At 39.0% G+C, this 16,056-nt stretch overlaps 3 protein-coding genes across 3 annotated transcripts; all 3 read right to left on the minus strand.

The window, feature by feature from the left end:
• Positions 1 to 4,757: 4,757 nt before the first annotated feature.
• On the minus strand, positions 4,758 to 5,741 carry LOC139285403 (olfactory receptor 52B2-like). Its single transcript, XM_070905969.1, has one exon. The coding sequence runs from the start codon at positions 5,739 to 5,741 to the stop codon at positions 4,758 to 4,760; it is 984 nt and encodes a 327-aa protein (XP_070762070.1).
• A 1,258-nt stretch (positions 5,742 to 6,999) lies between these two features.
• LOC139285405 (olfactory receptor 52E8-like) lies at positions 7,000 to 10,704 on the minus strand. The gene is made up of 3 exons (XM_070905970.1): positions 9,800 to 10,704; positions 8,585 to 8,597; positions 7,000 to 7,122 (listed from the first exon to the last, which is right to left on the minus strand). Exons 1-3 carry the CDS (start codon positions 10,702 to 10,704, stop codon positions 7,000 to 7,002), a joined length of 1,041 nt encoding a protein of 346 aa, XP_070762071.1.
• Positions 10,705 to 13,415: 2,711 nt separating this feature from the next.
• LOC139285271 (olfactory receptor 52E8-like) lies at positions 13,416 to 14,384 on the minus strand. The gene has a single exon (XM_070905805.1). It carries the CDS (start codon positions 14,382 to 14,384, stop codon positions 13,416 to 13,418), a length of 969 nt encoding a protein of 322 aa, XP_070761906.1.
• Positions 14,385 to 16,056: the final 1,672 nt, after the last annotated feature.

Raw genomic sequence — 16,056 nt, forward strand, 5'->3', positions numbered from 1 at the left:
CAACTAATTTGTCATCTCTCTACTGTCCCCATCTAATGATTTTTATCATCTTTATTAACAACTTATTTACAAAATACAGAAAGTGCCCCTCTCGGTTACTTTTGTATATGTCTACATTTCAGCAATTTGTCCTTGTAACACTGTTTTACAAAGGTGTCCTCGGGCAACACCATCCCCATGTCACAGCAACCCATGTAGGAATGGTGGCATGTGCCATGACCTTTGGTCTGACTATCTTTGTGAGTGCAAAAGCCCTTATACTGGAAGCGACTGTGCCAAAGGTAAAGATACCTTTTAATTTGCAGAACTAGTTTTTGTTAGATTTTAGTCTTAACTTTAATGCCTTTCTTTTCATTTTCTTTCTTCTTGAATAGAAATGTCAGAGGAGCTTGTGTTGAGATTGAGTGGGAATGACTACATTGAGTATGTTATCAAGGAGCGATTCAAGAGAGACTACCTGCTAAAAGACTTGCTGGATGATGAGAAAGAGGGAAACACCAGGGAACAGAGAGTGATTAACATCAAGTTCAAGACCCAAGATGATGGAGTGTTAATGTTTGTTGTTGGACTGACAGGATACACGATGCTAAAGGTATGAAATTATTTTATTCACAGATTTACTCATCTTGTATTTATGTTTTGATGTGTAAAATTGTTTGTTTTTTCATTCTAATTAAGATAAAAGACAGAAAGCTGGTGTACATTTCCAAAGACACACTGTCAGGACACCTGTCAGAGTTCACTGTGGACTCTCCGATGGCTGACGGGGTCTGGCATGTCCTCTCCTTGTCCGGCAATGGACAGAACACTTTTCTGCTTCTGGATGGTAAACCAGTCTTGAACATCACTGACCCAAGTATGGATCTCACTCCTGTCAGTGTGGAAAAGATCATTCTTGGTGCAGCTCCGACAGATGATTCAAAGCTCCAACAGTCAGGTAAATACACAGTAATCATTGCTGACAAATGAAATATTGAATACATCTTGGACACGTAGTAACTGTACATGCACTGTTAATCAAGGCAATTCAAACCAAGAATACATGTGTGTTGTGCAGGTGTATCATATGAGGCATGTTTACAGACAAAGATCAAAGCATCTTTGTTGTGTTTTAGCTGAAGTAAAATGATTTTTAGGGGTTCCATCAATAAATATAGTTTTACTAGAGAGGTAAACAGGCATTAGAGAGGCAAAACAAGTCTCTTGTTATGTCTTGCACGCTGCTGTAATCTCTTCTTTTTATGACAGGGTTCACTGGATGTGTGCAGTATTTCAAAGTGACCAGGTACACTCTGCCTGTCAGTGGACACAGTGTGATGGTGGACGTCTGGCCGAGCTCCACTCTTGCCCAGTCAAGCTGCAGCTCTCCGGGTGTCTGCCTCCCTTCCCCCTGCTCTGAGGAGGACACAGCCAGGAGGGGTTGTGTCTCTGCACAATGTCCAAAGCAGCGGAGGTGTGGACCTGTTGTGCAGAACAGGACCTGCATTTGCTTACATAATGTCTCTGACCACGCCTGTGATATCTGCATCTCTACAACAGAGAGCAGTGATCGATGCTCTGAGGCGCAGGGCAGCGTTCCTCTATGGCTCATAGCTGTGATTCTTCCTCTACTCTCCATCCTGGTGATTATAGGAATGTTTGTCGCCCTTTACAGAGTGAGACGGCAGAAATGTAAGAATGATAGCTCGCCACAGAAAACAGAGCAAGGGACAGACAACGTGGCGTTTTGCTTTGATGACAACAGAATGCTCACAGATGCTGCTTCTGCAGAAAAAGAGAAACAACATGACCCAATGAGAGTTGATCAGCAGAGGTTAACTGTGGAGTTTTACTGTGATGCCAGTCTGTCAAGTGTTCAGCCGATGCCAAACAGTGAGCTGGAGTATTATGAAATCGGCAGCATCTCTAGTGCATTTCATTCAGACACTGCCTCACTGAAGCTCAGCTGCCACGAGCATTTGTACAGCACAAAGTGTGTGAAATCTGGTCCTCAACGGTGGGGAGATTTGAGGACACTGTTTGCAGGATTTAAGAAAGAACACTCCAGTGAAGAGCTGGCAAAAAGTCCAACGAAGCCTCAAAATGTGGCTTCCCTAAACAAGCAGTTGTCAACCAAGATGGATGCAGAGCAGTCCCAGCACATGCCGCCTTGTAACAAGAAGGGGTTCCTACAACCAGAGTTCCTGGAACCTGTACAATGCCTCACTTTTGAAGAAATTACTAAACTAAACACTCCTCTGGAGCAAACAATGTCACAACGAGCATCCCTGAGGTCCGGACCCACCAAGTCCACCACGATGATTGATGTGTCATCCGACAGTGAAACAGACAGCACATTCACAGGCTCACAGTCTGAGTGCGGACAGTTTTCTATCATCAGCGCCAGGAAATATATACATGACCAGTCGTCCCCGTCACTGTGCAGCTTCAGACAACAAGACATCTTGCCTGTCAGCTCATTCTTAAAACACACCTGTCACTCTGCTGTAGGTCAGCATAAAGCTGAGAGCGCTCCCTCCAGAATGTTTGAGCAATGGGAAAATATTTTAAATATTCACCTACCTTTTAGCAGCTATGCTCCTGTATTTGAGGATATTGCATGTCTACCCACTGAACCCAGCCATAGCTATGATATGCAAAGTGACATAGAGGAAACTATTTGATGGTGTAGCTAATGGGTCAGGTCAGTCTGTGACTCACACTTTATTTCAATAATGTTGATACATCAAAACATGGAAATCCTAAGTTTTAGTTTGAACTTTGACCAGGTTGTAAACAAGCACTTAAAGATGTTTTCACTTAGACCAAAACTCTTGATCTTTTTTTGTTCATTTTTTGCTGGTTTTCTCTCAAGACTTATTCAAGTTTATTTTTACATCTTCAGAGCAGCCAGAGGATATCTTGTGAGGATGATTAAATGTATAAACAAATGTAAAGTATTCATACGTTACTGAATGTTCTATATGTACAGTTTTGTCTGTTTCTTCAGTAAACTTTGCATTAATTGATTCATGAATATTCAGGATGCTGTTTTCAGATCTGTGTCTTGTAAATTATAAGATGGCGCTTCTCAAAACACGTGAATTTTAGAAAATGTTTTGTGTCCATTCACATTTACTGGCTTGCAGAACTATCTAACCAGAATGTTTAAGGGTAATGTGTCCTTGTGGAGTGTGCGATGGACTTTCTTGAGAGCCGGTCAACTGGAGAGTGAAGAAGTTTCAGGAGACCAGGATGTCTTACACAGAAGCATTTATTGAAGCATGATCTATCACGGAGAATGGAGATTAAGCAATACAAGTTTACACAGTATAGTGCCATCTCAATTCTGAAGGTGGTTTCCTGAAAGAGTCCTTTTATCCTGATGTTTGGGAACACAAAGACTGATTTGTCTCCCAAATGAGGTTATTCTCCACATAGCTAAACATATGAGAAGGACTATGCTTACCTAAGCTGCCTATAGTCATGTTACCGTGTGGTCTGTTGAGAAGAGACGCCAGAGTAGTATTTGTGGAGTCTCCTATGAGTACCACATATCTTACCTGACCTTGGGTTACTGGACCTGACAGACAAGAGGCTGTCTTGGGACCCAGTGTGTTATGTTACCACTAGTCAGAGAAGAGAGAGAGAAGGACTTTTCCTTCTCAGAGTGTGAATGGAGAATTACATGTAGCCTGAAAGTGAATCACTGTCTGTGGATGAAATTGACTTTACTAGGATGAAACATTATGTTGTACTTGTTGTAAACAGAGAGGACAAACTAATAGGAGACTCACTCTGTCAAATTACTGAATACAGTGGTCTGAAATTCTGTTGACTTGCATCCACAGGGTTCATGTTATTTTAACATACCTTAATGGTTTGGCTCCACCTAGTGGACAAATTCTAGGCTAGATTCAGAGGAGCCCCTCTAAACTGTGTGGATTGTGCATTTAGCACGCATGCAGAAGTGGAGTGCAGTGTGATGCCCTTTTTCAAGTTAAGAGGTTTCACATGCTGCACTCTCAAAATTCAACATAATCAAAAGAGTTGAAATCTGTGGAAATACAGTATACGAAACCTAAGCAAACAGATACATTGCACAATGTCCAGCATAGCCTGCAGATTAATCAATTATAATAATATGCTAAAATGGTTGAAAATCTCCCAGATGCATACTTGCAAACATAAAGAGAGATTTAATGTGTAGACAATTAGACAATCTGTGGGGTTTTTATTTTGCATTTAAGTATGCCGACCATCACAATTTTAGATTTCAGGACTACAAGATGAATTTATATCAGAAGAAAATAGTTTATTTGATTTTCAACTGAATCTGTATATGAGCAGAACTATAATGGAATAAACATGAACTCCATTAAAACAAACAATTAAATACAATTTTGAGTTAACAATGAGGTAAGCTTCTGTCATTTATACATTTGCATGTTGGTATTAATCAAATCATTTATTTGGACATGATTTATTTATTGATTTTCACCTACAATACATTCCACAGATCTAGGGGATGTTATCAAGTATTTTTTGTTGGGTTTTTTTGTTTTTTTTTACATTTTGCGAAAATTCTTGCATGCTTGCTTGTGGTTAAAAAATGCTCTCAAGCAAACTCCATGGTTTGTTGAAATTGTGGACAGTGCTAGTGGGATGATTTATTAATAAATAAAGTAAATTCAGAATTTCTGTCAACCGTCTTACCCTAACCCTTTATGACAACCAACACATTCTGTATGTTTTTCATCTCATACAGAAGTAAAATTTTAATTAACATTTTGTTTATGATCAAATTGAATTGCAATACTTACTTTTCTATTTTTAAATCTCTGCATCAAAGCTTCTTTAATGTCCTTGGTCTTGAAACAGTATATTATTGGATTAACTACAGCAGGTATGAGGCTGTACATCATGGTAATAACAATACGGGCATCAGTACTCATACTGAATCCGAAATTGTGAGAGATATAAACAAAACATCTTGGCACATAGTAAAGGCAGGTAATAAAGATCTGAGGAGCACAGGTGGACAGGACTTTGTGACGCCTCTCAGTGTGAGACATTTTCAGAACAGCGATGATAATAGAAAAGTAAGAAAAAATTATGAATGTTAAAGGAACCAAGAGATTGACCAAGGCAATTACAAGTGAAACAGTTTTAACATATGCAACATTTTCACCACACCCCAGCTGAGTTATTGATATATGATCACAGTAGCACTGTGTGATGACATTTAGGTTGCAGTAGGGCAAAGATAAGGCATGAAGCACAACCCCTGTCATACGTATGAATGTTAGAACCCAGCACAGGCTACCAGCAATCGAAACTACTTTGTTTGTAATCATAACAGGATATCGAAAAGGAAACCATATGGCAACAAAGCGATCTAAAGCCATAATCAGCAAAATTAAAGAATGAATAGCTCCCAAAGAATGGACAAAATACATTTGTGTAAAGCAGGCTCCAAATGGAGATATCATGTCATTCCACCAATATATGGCAATGATTTTTGGAAGAGTCACAATGCCAAATAGGATGTCTGTCATTGCAAGGTGAAAAAAGATTAAGTATGTTGGTTTGTGAAGAGTCCTCTCGTAAATAATAACAGCTAAAACAAAAGCATTTCCAACCACAATAGATAGGAAAATGAGAAGAAGAAGAACAGACACTGGCCCGTAATACTCAGGCGGAAGTCCAGGGAATCCAGTGATAATAAAGTCTTTTACAGTTGTAATATTGGTGTGTTTCATAATCACATGTACATAGCAACAGAAATTAAAATGAAATAAAACAAACAAGCCTGGAAGTGAAATTAGAAAAGAGAATAAAAAGCACTTCAGTCACATCTGTCAATACTGATGTAGTAATATCAAAGAAAGCGTACAAACCTTTAGTACCTTGGAGGATATTCCACAAGCTATCCCAATGATTACTTTGCCCTTTTAGATATTGTCAGCACCTCTTACCTTTTAGACTCTAACTCTGACAGACTATGTTCCATTAACAGGTTAGGGTGAATTTACCCCTACCTCCCTGAACAATCTGCTTGATATTGTGTCACACATGCACTTATCCTCCAGTGGCCTTGACACTCTACCTCCCAGATTTTTTAGAGGTATTAGAGGTATTCCACAACGTCCCATCTTGTTCAGCTTGTATACTCTCCCCCTTGGTCGTATGTTTTATGTGTCTTAAAAATCTGGATACTCTACACTGTTGCCTTACTACTATCAAAGATTGGATGTCCCTGAATTTTTTATAGCTGACTACGGACAAAACATAAATCTTGGTCGTTGGCCCAGACCAAATATTAGTCCATACCTTTATTTAGCATTTAGCAGGTAATATAAAACCATCTGAATTCTAACCATCACATTAAGAAAGTGGTTCAGTCTTGCTTTTTGAAACTCAGAAATATTGCCAAAATCAGTTCAGTATTGCCTAAGAACATCGTAGAGCAAGTCATCCTTGCATGAGTTATTGTTACTCCTTATTTTCTTGTTTAAGTGAGTCTGCAATTGCTCGACTTCAGTTGGTTCAGAAAGCGGAAGCCAGGCTTTTGACAAAGAGAGCACATTGCCCCATTCTGGCCCACTTTCATTGGCTTCCTGTCCACTTTAGAATTCAGTTCAAGATCCTCCTGATCACATTCAAAACCCCCCATGGCGTGGCACCCTCTTATATTTCTGGATTTATAACTCGGTTTTCTGCACCAAGATTATTTAGATCTGCGGACCAATTGCTCTTAAATGTCCCAAAGACAGTTACTGTTTTATCTCCAATGTTATGGAATTGCCTCCCCCTCACTGTCAGGTCAGCTGAGTCTGTACCACATTTTAAAAAAACGTTTAAAAACCCACTTGTATAGGCTGCTGTTATTACAAGCTGCTTGCAATTCCTATTGGTTTTATCTGTCTTTTAATTTTGTTTTGTTATACTGCTTTTATTGTTGAACATTTGTTTCTGTTTTATAAATTGTGTTTTTTTACTTGCTGTTTTCATGCTTGCTTACTTTCTAGGATAAAACTTCCTGATGGAAGTGATCTCTTCCAGGATGACAATGCCCCCACCCATAGGGCACGTGGGGTCATCGAATAGTTTGATGAGTATGAAAATGATGTGAATCATGTGCTATGGCAGTCACCAGATCTTAACCCAATTGAACACCTATGGGAGAGACAGCGCTCTCCACCACCATCATCAAAACACCAAATGAGGGAATATCTTTTGGAAGAATGGTGTTCCACATCCTCTCAGTAGAGTTTCAGAGACTTTTAGATTTAATGCCAAGGCGCATTGAAGCTGTTCTGGCGGCACGTGGTGGCCGAACAGCTTACAAAGACCCTTTATGTTGGTTTTTCCTTTAATTTGTCACCTGTCTGTAATTACATATACATTCTGGCAAACATTTTCTGCGGTAAATTCTAGCTTTATGGCCCTGACCCTGGCAATTACATACAGTGCATCCGGAAAGTATTCACGGCGCTTCACTTTTTCCACATTTTGTTATGTTACACCCTTATTCCAAAATGGATTAAATTATTTTTTTTCCTCAAAATTCTACACACAACACCCCATAATGACAATGTGAAAAAAGTTTTTTTGAAATTTTTGCAAATTTATTAAAAATAAAAAAGTAAGAAATCACATGTACATAAGTATTCACAGCCTTTGCCATGAAGCTCAAAATTGAGCTCAGGTGCATCCTGTTTCCACTGATCATCCTTGAGATGTTTCTGCAGCTGCAATTGGAGTCCACCTGTGGTAAATTCAGTTGATTGGACATGATTTGGAAAGGCACACACCTGTCTATATAAGGTCCCACAGTTGACAGTGCATGTCAGAGCACAAACCAAGCATGAAGTCAAAGGAATTGTCTGTAGACCTCCGAGACAGGATTGTCTCGAGGCACAAATCTGGGGAAGGTTACAGAAAAATTTCTGCTGCTTTGAAGGTCCCAATGAGCACAGTGGCCTCCATCATCCGTAAGTGGAAGAAGTTCGGAACCACCAGGACTCTTCCTAGAGCTGGCCGGCCATCTAAACTGAGTAATCGGAGGAGAAGGGCCTTAGTCAGGGAGGTGACCAAGAACCCGATGGTCACTCTGTCAGAGCTCCAGAGTTCCTCTGTGGAGAGAGGAGAACCTTCCAGAAGGACAACCATCTCTGCAGCAATCCACCAATCAGGCCTGTATGGTAGAGTGGCCAGACGGAAGCCACTCCTTAGTAAAAGGCACATAGCAGCCCGCCTGGAGTTTGCCAAAAGGCACCTGAAGGACTCTCAGACCATGAGAAACAAAATTCTCTGGTCTGATGAGACAAAGATTGAACTCTTTGGTGTGAATGCCAGGCGTCACGTTTGGAGGAAACCAGGCACCGCTCATCACCAGGCCAATACCATCCCTACAGTGAAGCATGGTGGTGGCAGCATCATGCTGTGGGGATGTTTTTCAGCGGCAGGAACTGGGAGACTAGTCAGGATAGAGGGAAAGATGAATGCAGCAAAGTACAGAGACATCCTGGATGAAAACCTGCTCCAGAGCGCTCTTGACCTCAGACTGGGGCGACGGTTTATCTTTCAGCAGGACAACGACCCTAAGCACACAGCCAAGATATCAAAGGAGTGGCTTCAGGACAACTCTGTGAATGTCCTTGAGTGGCCCAGCCAGAGCCCAGACTTGAATCCGATTGAACATCTCTGGAGAGATCTGAAAATGGCTGTGCACCGACGCTTCCCATCCAACCTGATGGAGCTTGAGAGGTGCTGCAAAGAGGAATGGGTGAAACTGCCCAAAGATAGGTGTGCCAAGCTTGTGGCATCATATTCAAAAAGACTTGAGGCTGTAATTGCTGCCAAAGGTGCATCAACAAAGTATTGAGCAAAGGCTGTGATTTCTCAGGTTTTTTATTTTTAATAAATTTGCAAAAATCTCAAAAAAACTTTTTTCACGTTGTCATTATGGGGTGTTGTGTGTAGAATTTTGAGGAAAAAAATGAATTTAATCCATTTTGGTATAAGGCTGCAACATAACAAAATGTGGAAAAAGTGAAGCGCTGTGAATACTTTCCGGATGCACTGTAGCTAGGCCTGCTGTGGCAGACAGGGGGCTAACCACCAAGGACCAGGTACCTAGGGCTTGTTACAGTTTCCCTGTTTTTCACTAAATCATGGCAGTGCTATGCATGTTGGGATGCAGCAGTCTGTGGCCATTAAACCGCTACATCAGTGAGACGTGAGTGGAAAAAAAAGCTTCCCTGTTATTGGAGATCCACTAGGAGGCACTGGCACTCACAGACGAAATAAACTGCAATATAATTTAGGGGTATTATACATTCATAACAGAAAATGTGTTTAATAATAAGAAATTGTAATGTTACTTAATAACTTAGAGAGAAACAATATAAATATTATAAAAAAGAGATTGTTGAGATGAGATAAATGGACAAAATTATTTTTATATACAATAGGTTGGAAAAAAGAAGGCTTTCCAGTACAAGTGAGTTTTAAGATGAGATATAAAGTTAATTCTGATTTGGCTGCTTACTCAGGCTAGGAAATCCAGAGCTGAGACACAGAGAAAGAAAAGGCTCAGTCAGCCCTACTAACATGGCGTGTAGTTAGAACGATCAGGAGACCCCTGAATGAGGATCTCAGGCTGCGATGTGGCTCATCGAGGATTTTATAAATTGTAATTATCTTAACATTGACTTGATGATTGACTTCATTAATTGCACATTGCCATGTTATACTTTATCCAGTTTTTGTGCAGATATTAACTTTCCTGATATGAAATTTCTTTTTCAAATTTTCTTTGATATCTTTGGTTTTGAAATAGTATATTATCGGGTTGACAACAGCAGGTATATGACTGTACAGCATTACAACAACAATGCGAACTGGAACACTGAAAGTGAATCCCACATTATTTGCCAGGTACACGAAGCATCTTGGCATGTAATACAGAAATGTGATGAGAAGCTGTGGCGTGCAGGTAGACAGAGTCTTGTTGCGGCCCTCAGAGCTGGACATCCTCATAACAGTAACAATGATGACAAAATAAGAGAAGATAATGAAACCCAGAGGCACCAACAAACTGAACATGGCAAGACCAAATGCAACTACCTGAATTTCTCGTATGTTCTCACATCCAAGAACGGTTATTGCTATATGGTCACAATAGCACTGTACGATAATGTTTGAATTACAGAAAGGCAATGTAAGAGAATCTAAAACCACACCCACCATCCATGACATTGGCATAAGCCATGATATTCCACAAAGCACAGAAACAGTGGAGTTTGTGAAAAGAGCTGTGTAACGCAATGGAGCACAAATTGCAATAAAACGATCAAGAGCCATCACCATCAGGATGAAAGAATGAGCCGCCCCTACAAAATGCACAAAATACATTTGTGCAAAGCATCCGTAAAATGAAATAATGTTGTCACCAAACCAATATTTTGATATAATCTTTGGAAGAGTAACAGTCCCAAACACTAAGTCAGTTAATGCCAAGTGGCAAAAGATCAGATATGTAGGTTTGTGAAGAGACCTTTCACATTTAACAAACACTAAAATGAAAATATTTCCTACAGCTATAGCCAAGAAAATTAGAAAAAGCAGGGCTGACACAGGTCCATAATACTCCGGTGAAAGTCCAGGAAATCCGAGGATGAAGAAATGTTTTATCCTCGTCACATTAGTGTACAACATAATCGCTTGAATTCACAATAACAACCTATCAAATAGAAAACACAAAGATTGAAGTAGTTACTGGATGTGACAAGTCTAGAAAAATATTAAATAACATGGATGCATTAACAATAAACCTAAGTACTGCAATTCTACTGCAAACAAAGCATAAGCCACTATAGTGTGATTTCATGTTTTCTATGGAGGATCTTAAGTGTAAATTTTACCTTGTAAAACTTACAGTGGATCTGCTTCTGTGAGCATACTGCAACATCTCATTGTAGTGCCATCTACTGTGGGCTTAAGATCTTGTTTGGTATATTTTATGTAAACACAGATCCCAAAGGGTCACATTCCCAAAGAGTTCCATGAGGTTTGTGTCGACATGACACATGACATGTTCAGTAAAATAATAGTAATAATAATAATCATAGTCATACAGAACTTTTCAAGCTTAAGCAAAAAGTGTAGAATTTACTTACTGACTGAGCCCATGCATAAACAATAGAAGTGCAAGTGGTTAAGATAATGGTTAAATATTGAGACATGTGACTTGAATCATTAACCGAGACTCATGGTGTGACTCTAGATGCGCTGGCCTCTGGTTACCACTGAACACACAAAATGTATATCAACCCTTCATCAAACTCCTGGTAAGACTCAGTTACAAGTAATGTGCTATTGCCCAACACTGTGTGAATATAATCCACTCAAAATTGTCTAGTGAGTGTATTTCCATTCTATTTCCAGTATGTAGTAGCTACAGTTCTTTTCGCTTGCATGTCTTTCTATTTATGTAATGTTAAGTGGATGCATTATAGGCATATCTCTGCAAATTTGGTCTGATGTCCAGAAATATATGGGTTGTAATGTCAAGCTCTGTGACCGCTCTCCAATCTGCTATAATTACAATTTACTACAGATATCTGGTTCATATTTCAACAATAGTTGGGCCTCTGCAGTAGTCCGTAGTCTTAAAAATCTATATGTTAGAAATGGATTACTTTCATTCCAGAGGCTTAAAGAGTGTTATTGTCTTTCTTGGTCTTCTTGGTCTTGGTTGCTGTACCTGCAGCTGAGATCAGCAATCCGTGCTCATGGAGTCCCGCGGGATTCACCTTTATGAACAGTAATCCCTGTGAGCCAAAAGCTCAGTCTTCAGATGACTCTGAATGCTCCATTTGGTTTTCATGTCTACTTCCGTGTATGTATTACGTAAGACAGAACCGATGATCATCTGCTCAGGGCACAGCGGTGACAGCATGACGACGAAGAAGAAGAAAAAAGAAAAAAGAAAAAGCTTGGCCACAAAGTAGCGGGACACGCTCGGCCACCCGCTCAGTCTGTCTGAGTCATTCGGCTGCTCTGCTCAGGACTGCTCTTTACTACTACTCAGGTTGTTCAGTATGTCTCACAGAAAGTGCCTTTTCTGTTGTGAAGGAAAGTAGGTAGTTTCTTGATGGACAGGCGGCTTTACTTGTTTCAAAAGTAATCGTTAACTACTGCTAACTGTAGCGGCCGTTCGCTAGTTAGCTGTGCATTTAGCAGTCCTCTTAGCCATAGATATATATATCTATATCTATGCTCTTAGTTGAGGCAGAGCAGCCGGAGGACATGAGAGGGAAAACCAGAAAACATTTTCTCCATAAAATGATTGAGTTTCACCAAATTCAGTGAATAAAGTTGTGTGTTTTTGTACAGTAATCAGTGAGGCCCAGTCCCCAGAAACACTCAGCTCATGAGCTGCCGGGAGCTGGCCAATCAGAAGAAAGCAAGCTTTTAGGGAGGCGGGCCTTGAAGAGACAGGAGCTTTTAGGGATATTTGACTCATAGAAAGATCATTACCTGTAAGTCATAAAGCGTGGGCTTCCATAGTAGAGGCTTGGGATATCATTGGTTCTCTTGCAAACTCACTTTTTCTTTCACGGATATAATGTATCACTAGATTGTAAGAAGACCTACAGATATTATTATTTTTTATTATTATTTGTGTGTTTGTTTTTTGCAAGGCAATGGCGATAAATGGTAAATGATCTCACTTTACTGTGACAAACTCAATAAAAGGTTGATCACAAAAAAGTTATAAACTGTGTAAATATAATCCACTCAAAATAGTCGAGTGAGTGTATTTCTATTCTACTCACAGTCTCTAGTAGCTACAGTTCTGAGTATGTGCATAGAAACTTGGTGCCTTCTGCTAATCAGTCCATTTCTGATGGATAGAAGAATGGATGTTTGTCTGCACTATTCATTTTAACAATGTGCAAAATGCAATGTACTTAGTATTTTTGCTCAAACCCTGTACAGCTTATTCTGGGGAGTGGTTGCTTTTCTCTTTTGTTGGATTTCTTTCTATGTCATGTCAGGATATTAAGTGATGCAAGTATTAGGGTCATGAATGCTATCAGATTGTAAACCCACTGCTTTTGGTGAAGTCTGTAATTTAAATGGCTTGTGTAGTGCCCAGTACAAGTAACCCCCAAAATGAATGAAAAACACACCCCCTTGTGCTTGAGTAAAAACTTTAGTTGTGGTATCTGAAGTCCTATTGTAAAGCAGAACATGTTGAAAAGTTCCTCACTTCCATTGTATGACATACAGTGCAGTATTGGTAAAGCAGTTACACCTGAAATTACCAGTGAGGGCCATTTAGATATCATTATCATCTGATTTGCTGTAAAATACTTGCTTTACAGTCAAGAAAGGAAAGTTGTATCATCAGTCATCAGTTATTAGAATGAAAGTTTTATCTCTATTCCAACTTTAGTTTTCTTCAGCCTCTTCATCAACGTCTGCTTGATGTCTTGAGTCTTGAAACAGTATATGATTGGATTAACAGCAGGAGGAAAAAGACTGTACAACAATATCAATAAAATGCGAACATCTAAACTGAAAGAAAATCCAACAGTGTTAGCTACATAAACAAAACATCTGGGAAGGTAAAAAAGACATGTGATGAATATTTGTGGGGTACAAGTTGACAAGGTTTTTTTGCGCCCTGCAGCATTGGACATTTTCAAAATAACCACAATAATGGAAACATAGGAAAACAAGATGAATGCAAGAGGAAGCAAAAGACAAAACATGGCCATACAGAGAGTAGTGACCTGCACAATTTTAACATCCTCACCACATGCCTGACTTGTTATAGAAATGTGGTCACAGTAGCACTGAGCAATGACATTTGATTTACAGTACGGTAAAGTGAGGGCATGGAGTACAATGGTCACCATCAAAGACACAGGTATGAACCAAGCAAACCCACAGAGCACAGATATGATGTTGTTTGTGATTAGGACAGGATAACGCAGTGGAATACATATTGCAATAAATCGATCAAGAGCCATTACCAACAAGATGAAAGAAGTCACTGATCCTAAATAATGAACAAAGAACATCTGTGTAAAACACCCATAAAATGAAATAATGCTATCACCAAACCAATATTTTGATACGATCTTTGGGAGAGTCACAGTGCCAAATGTTAAGTCATTCAGTGCCAGGTGACAAAAGACCAGATATGTTGGTTTTTGCAGGGACTTCTGACAGTTCACAAATGCCAAAATAAATATATTTCCTACTGCAATAACTAGGTAGATGAAAAAGAACGTAGCTGACACAGGTCCATAAAACTGTGGTGAAAGTCCCGGGAATCCAAGGATGAGGAAACTTCTTATCGTTGTGACATTGGTGTAGGTCATTATCAGCTATTTCACAAGCAGCACCAAGACAAAGAAAGCCCTGAAAAGTATAAGTCAAAATTAATTACATGCAGCATATCAAAAGTAATATTTAACATGACCTAATAATAACAATATACAAGAAAATGACTAGTCTCCGAATTGATCAAATTCATCAACTTAATCATTATTTACATTTGATAGTGTTGCAAGTTAAAAGTTTCTCTAATGTAATGATTTGCTCGCTTTTCTGTCGTCATATGATTATAAATTGAATAATAATAATACTAAATTGAATGAGTTCTTTGGTTAAAAAAAGTAAACACTTTTGACACATTGCTGTAGGCTCTGGTAAGTTGTGATTGGCATTTGCCACATTCTTTTACATTCAATACATTAAATGATTAATTGATTACATGAAAAATAATCATTAGATTAATGATAAATTTAATTAAAACATAATTTGCAGCCCTAAAGGTAATTACAAATCATATTCTTTACTCCTTTCTCTGACTGGAATCTATCAGAACCAAAATTGCCCAATATTAAAAGCACTTCGTCGTGAATTGTATTACTTTTCTCAGATGTTTTGACAAAAGCATGTACATTTTGTTTTTTAACATTTAAACCAATGGGTTATCTGACACATATATAATATGTAAAAGGGAACAAAGACAGTTATATAAAACAGTTGTTGTGTTTTCCATTCAGTGTCCAAGTAAGAGTCTTACCTTTCAGATGCAGGCCAACAACTAAAAGCTGAGTTCAATGCCAGACAGCTAATATCTGCTCCCTGTGATGTATGATCATGCAAATCCTCAAGGGTCATATTCTCAAATAAACGTCAAAAGTTCCCAAATGACAAGATGGTATCTTGTTCCTGACGATTATCAACAATTCTTTGAAAAGATAACAGTTAACAATGTACATCAATATAAAAATAAACAAGAATAGGCTTAAAGGGCCTCACCGAACCCCTTAAACTACATTCAGTCTGGTTGCGGAATCTTCCAAACAAAATTCCATGAAGAAGGAATATTGTAGCACTTTTTAACAAATCGTGAGTCGCTGTAATTGCTTTCTTGAGGATGACCTCTCACTGTATATCAGTGATTTTAGCAAGCAGTTGGCTCTGACTCCGCTCCCACTGAACTCAGATATTACTGAGATTCTTATTATTAGCTGTGAACATATAACTAAAACAAATTTAGCTGCCTCAAAAGCTATGCCTAAAGTCCATATGTGTTATGTTTGACCTTGAACTTAATATGTTAACATGACTGTACATGGTTGTTTTTTTCTTTTATAAACCTGGATTTGTTGAAATGTCTCAAATTCAGCACAAATTTGGTTTCATTAAAGCCCCCGCGTCTACAATTTGAAGTTTAACGACCCTCTAGTGGTAGTATCAAACAAGGCACCGAAAAGCAATGTAACCCCCCACCCGTACAAAGTGATTTCACTAATTTAACTAATTTTAAAATTGTTATCTTTGCTTGAATGGGGCAGTACAGATATTAGGGATGTGATGATTAACAAAAACAGTAAAGTGCCTGGTGGAAAAAAAAACGAGGTAAGCTCAGCTGAATTAAGCAAAAAAAGTTGGGAATTGTTTACCACGAGCATTTACTGAGAGCTTAGCTCTGAAAAATACAACATAGTACAGTATCTTGTTACAATTACAAAACACCAA

This window comes from Enoplosus armatus, chromosome 5, assembly GCF_043641665.1.
Source record: "Enoplosus armatus isolate fEnoArm2 chromosome 5, fEnoArm2.hap1, whole genome shotgun sequence".
Classification (NCBI taxonomy): domain Eukaryota; kingdom Metazoa; phylum Chordata; class Actinopteri; order Centrarchiformes; family Enoplosidae; genus Enoplosus; species Enoplosus armatus.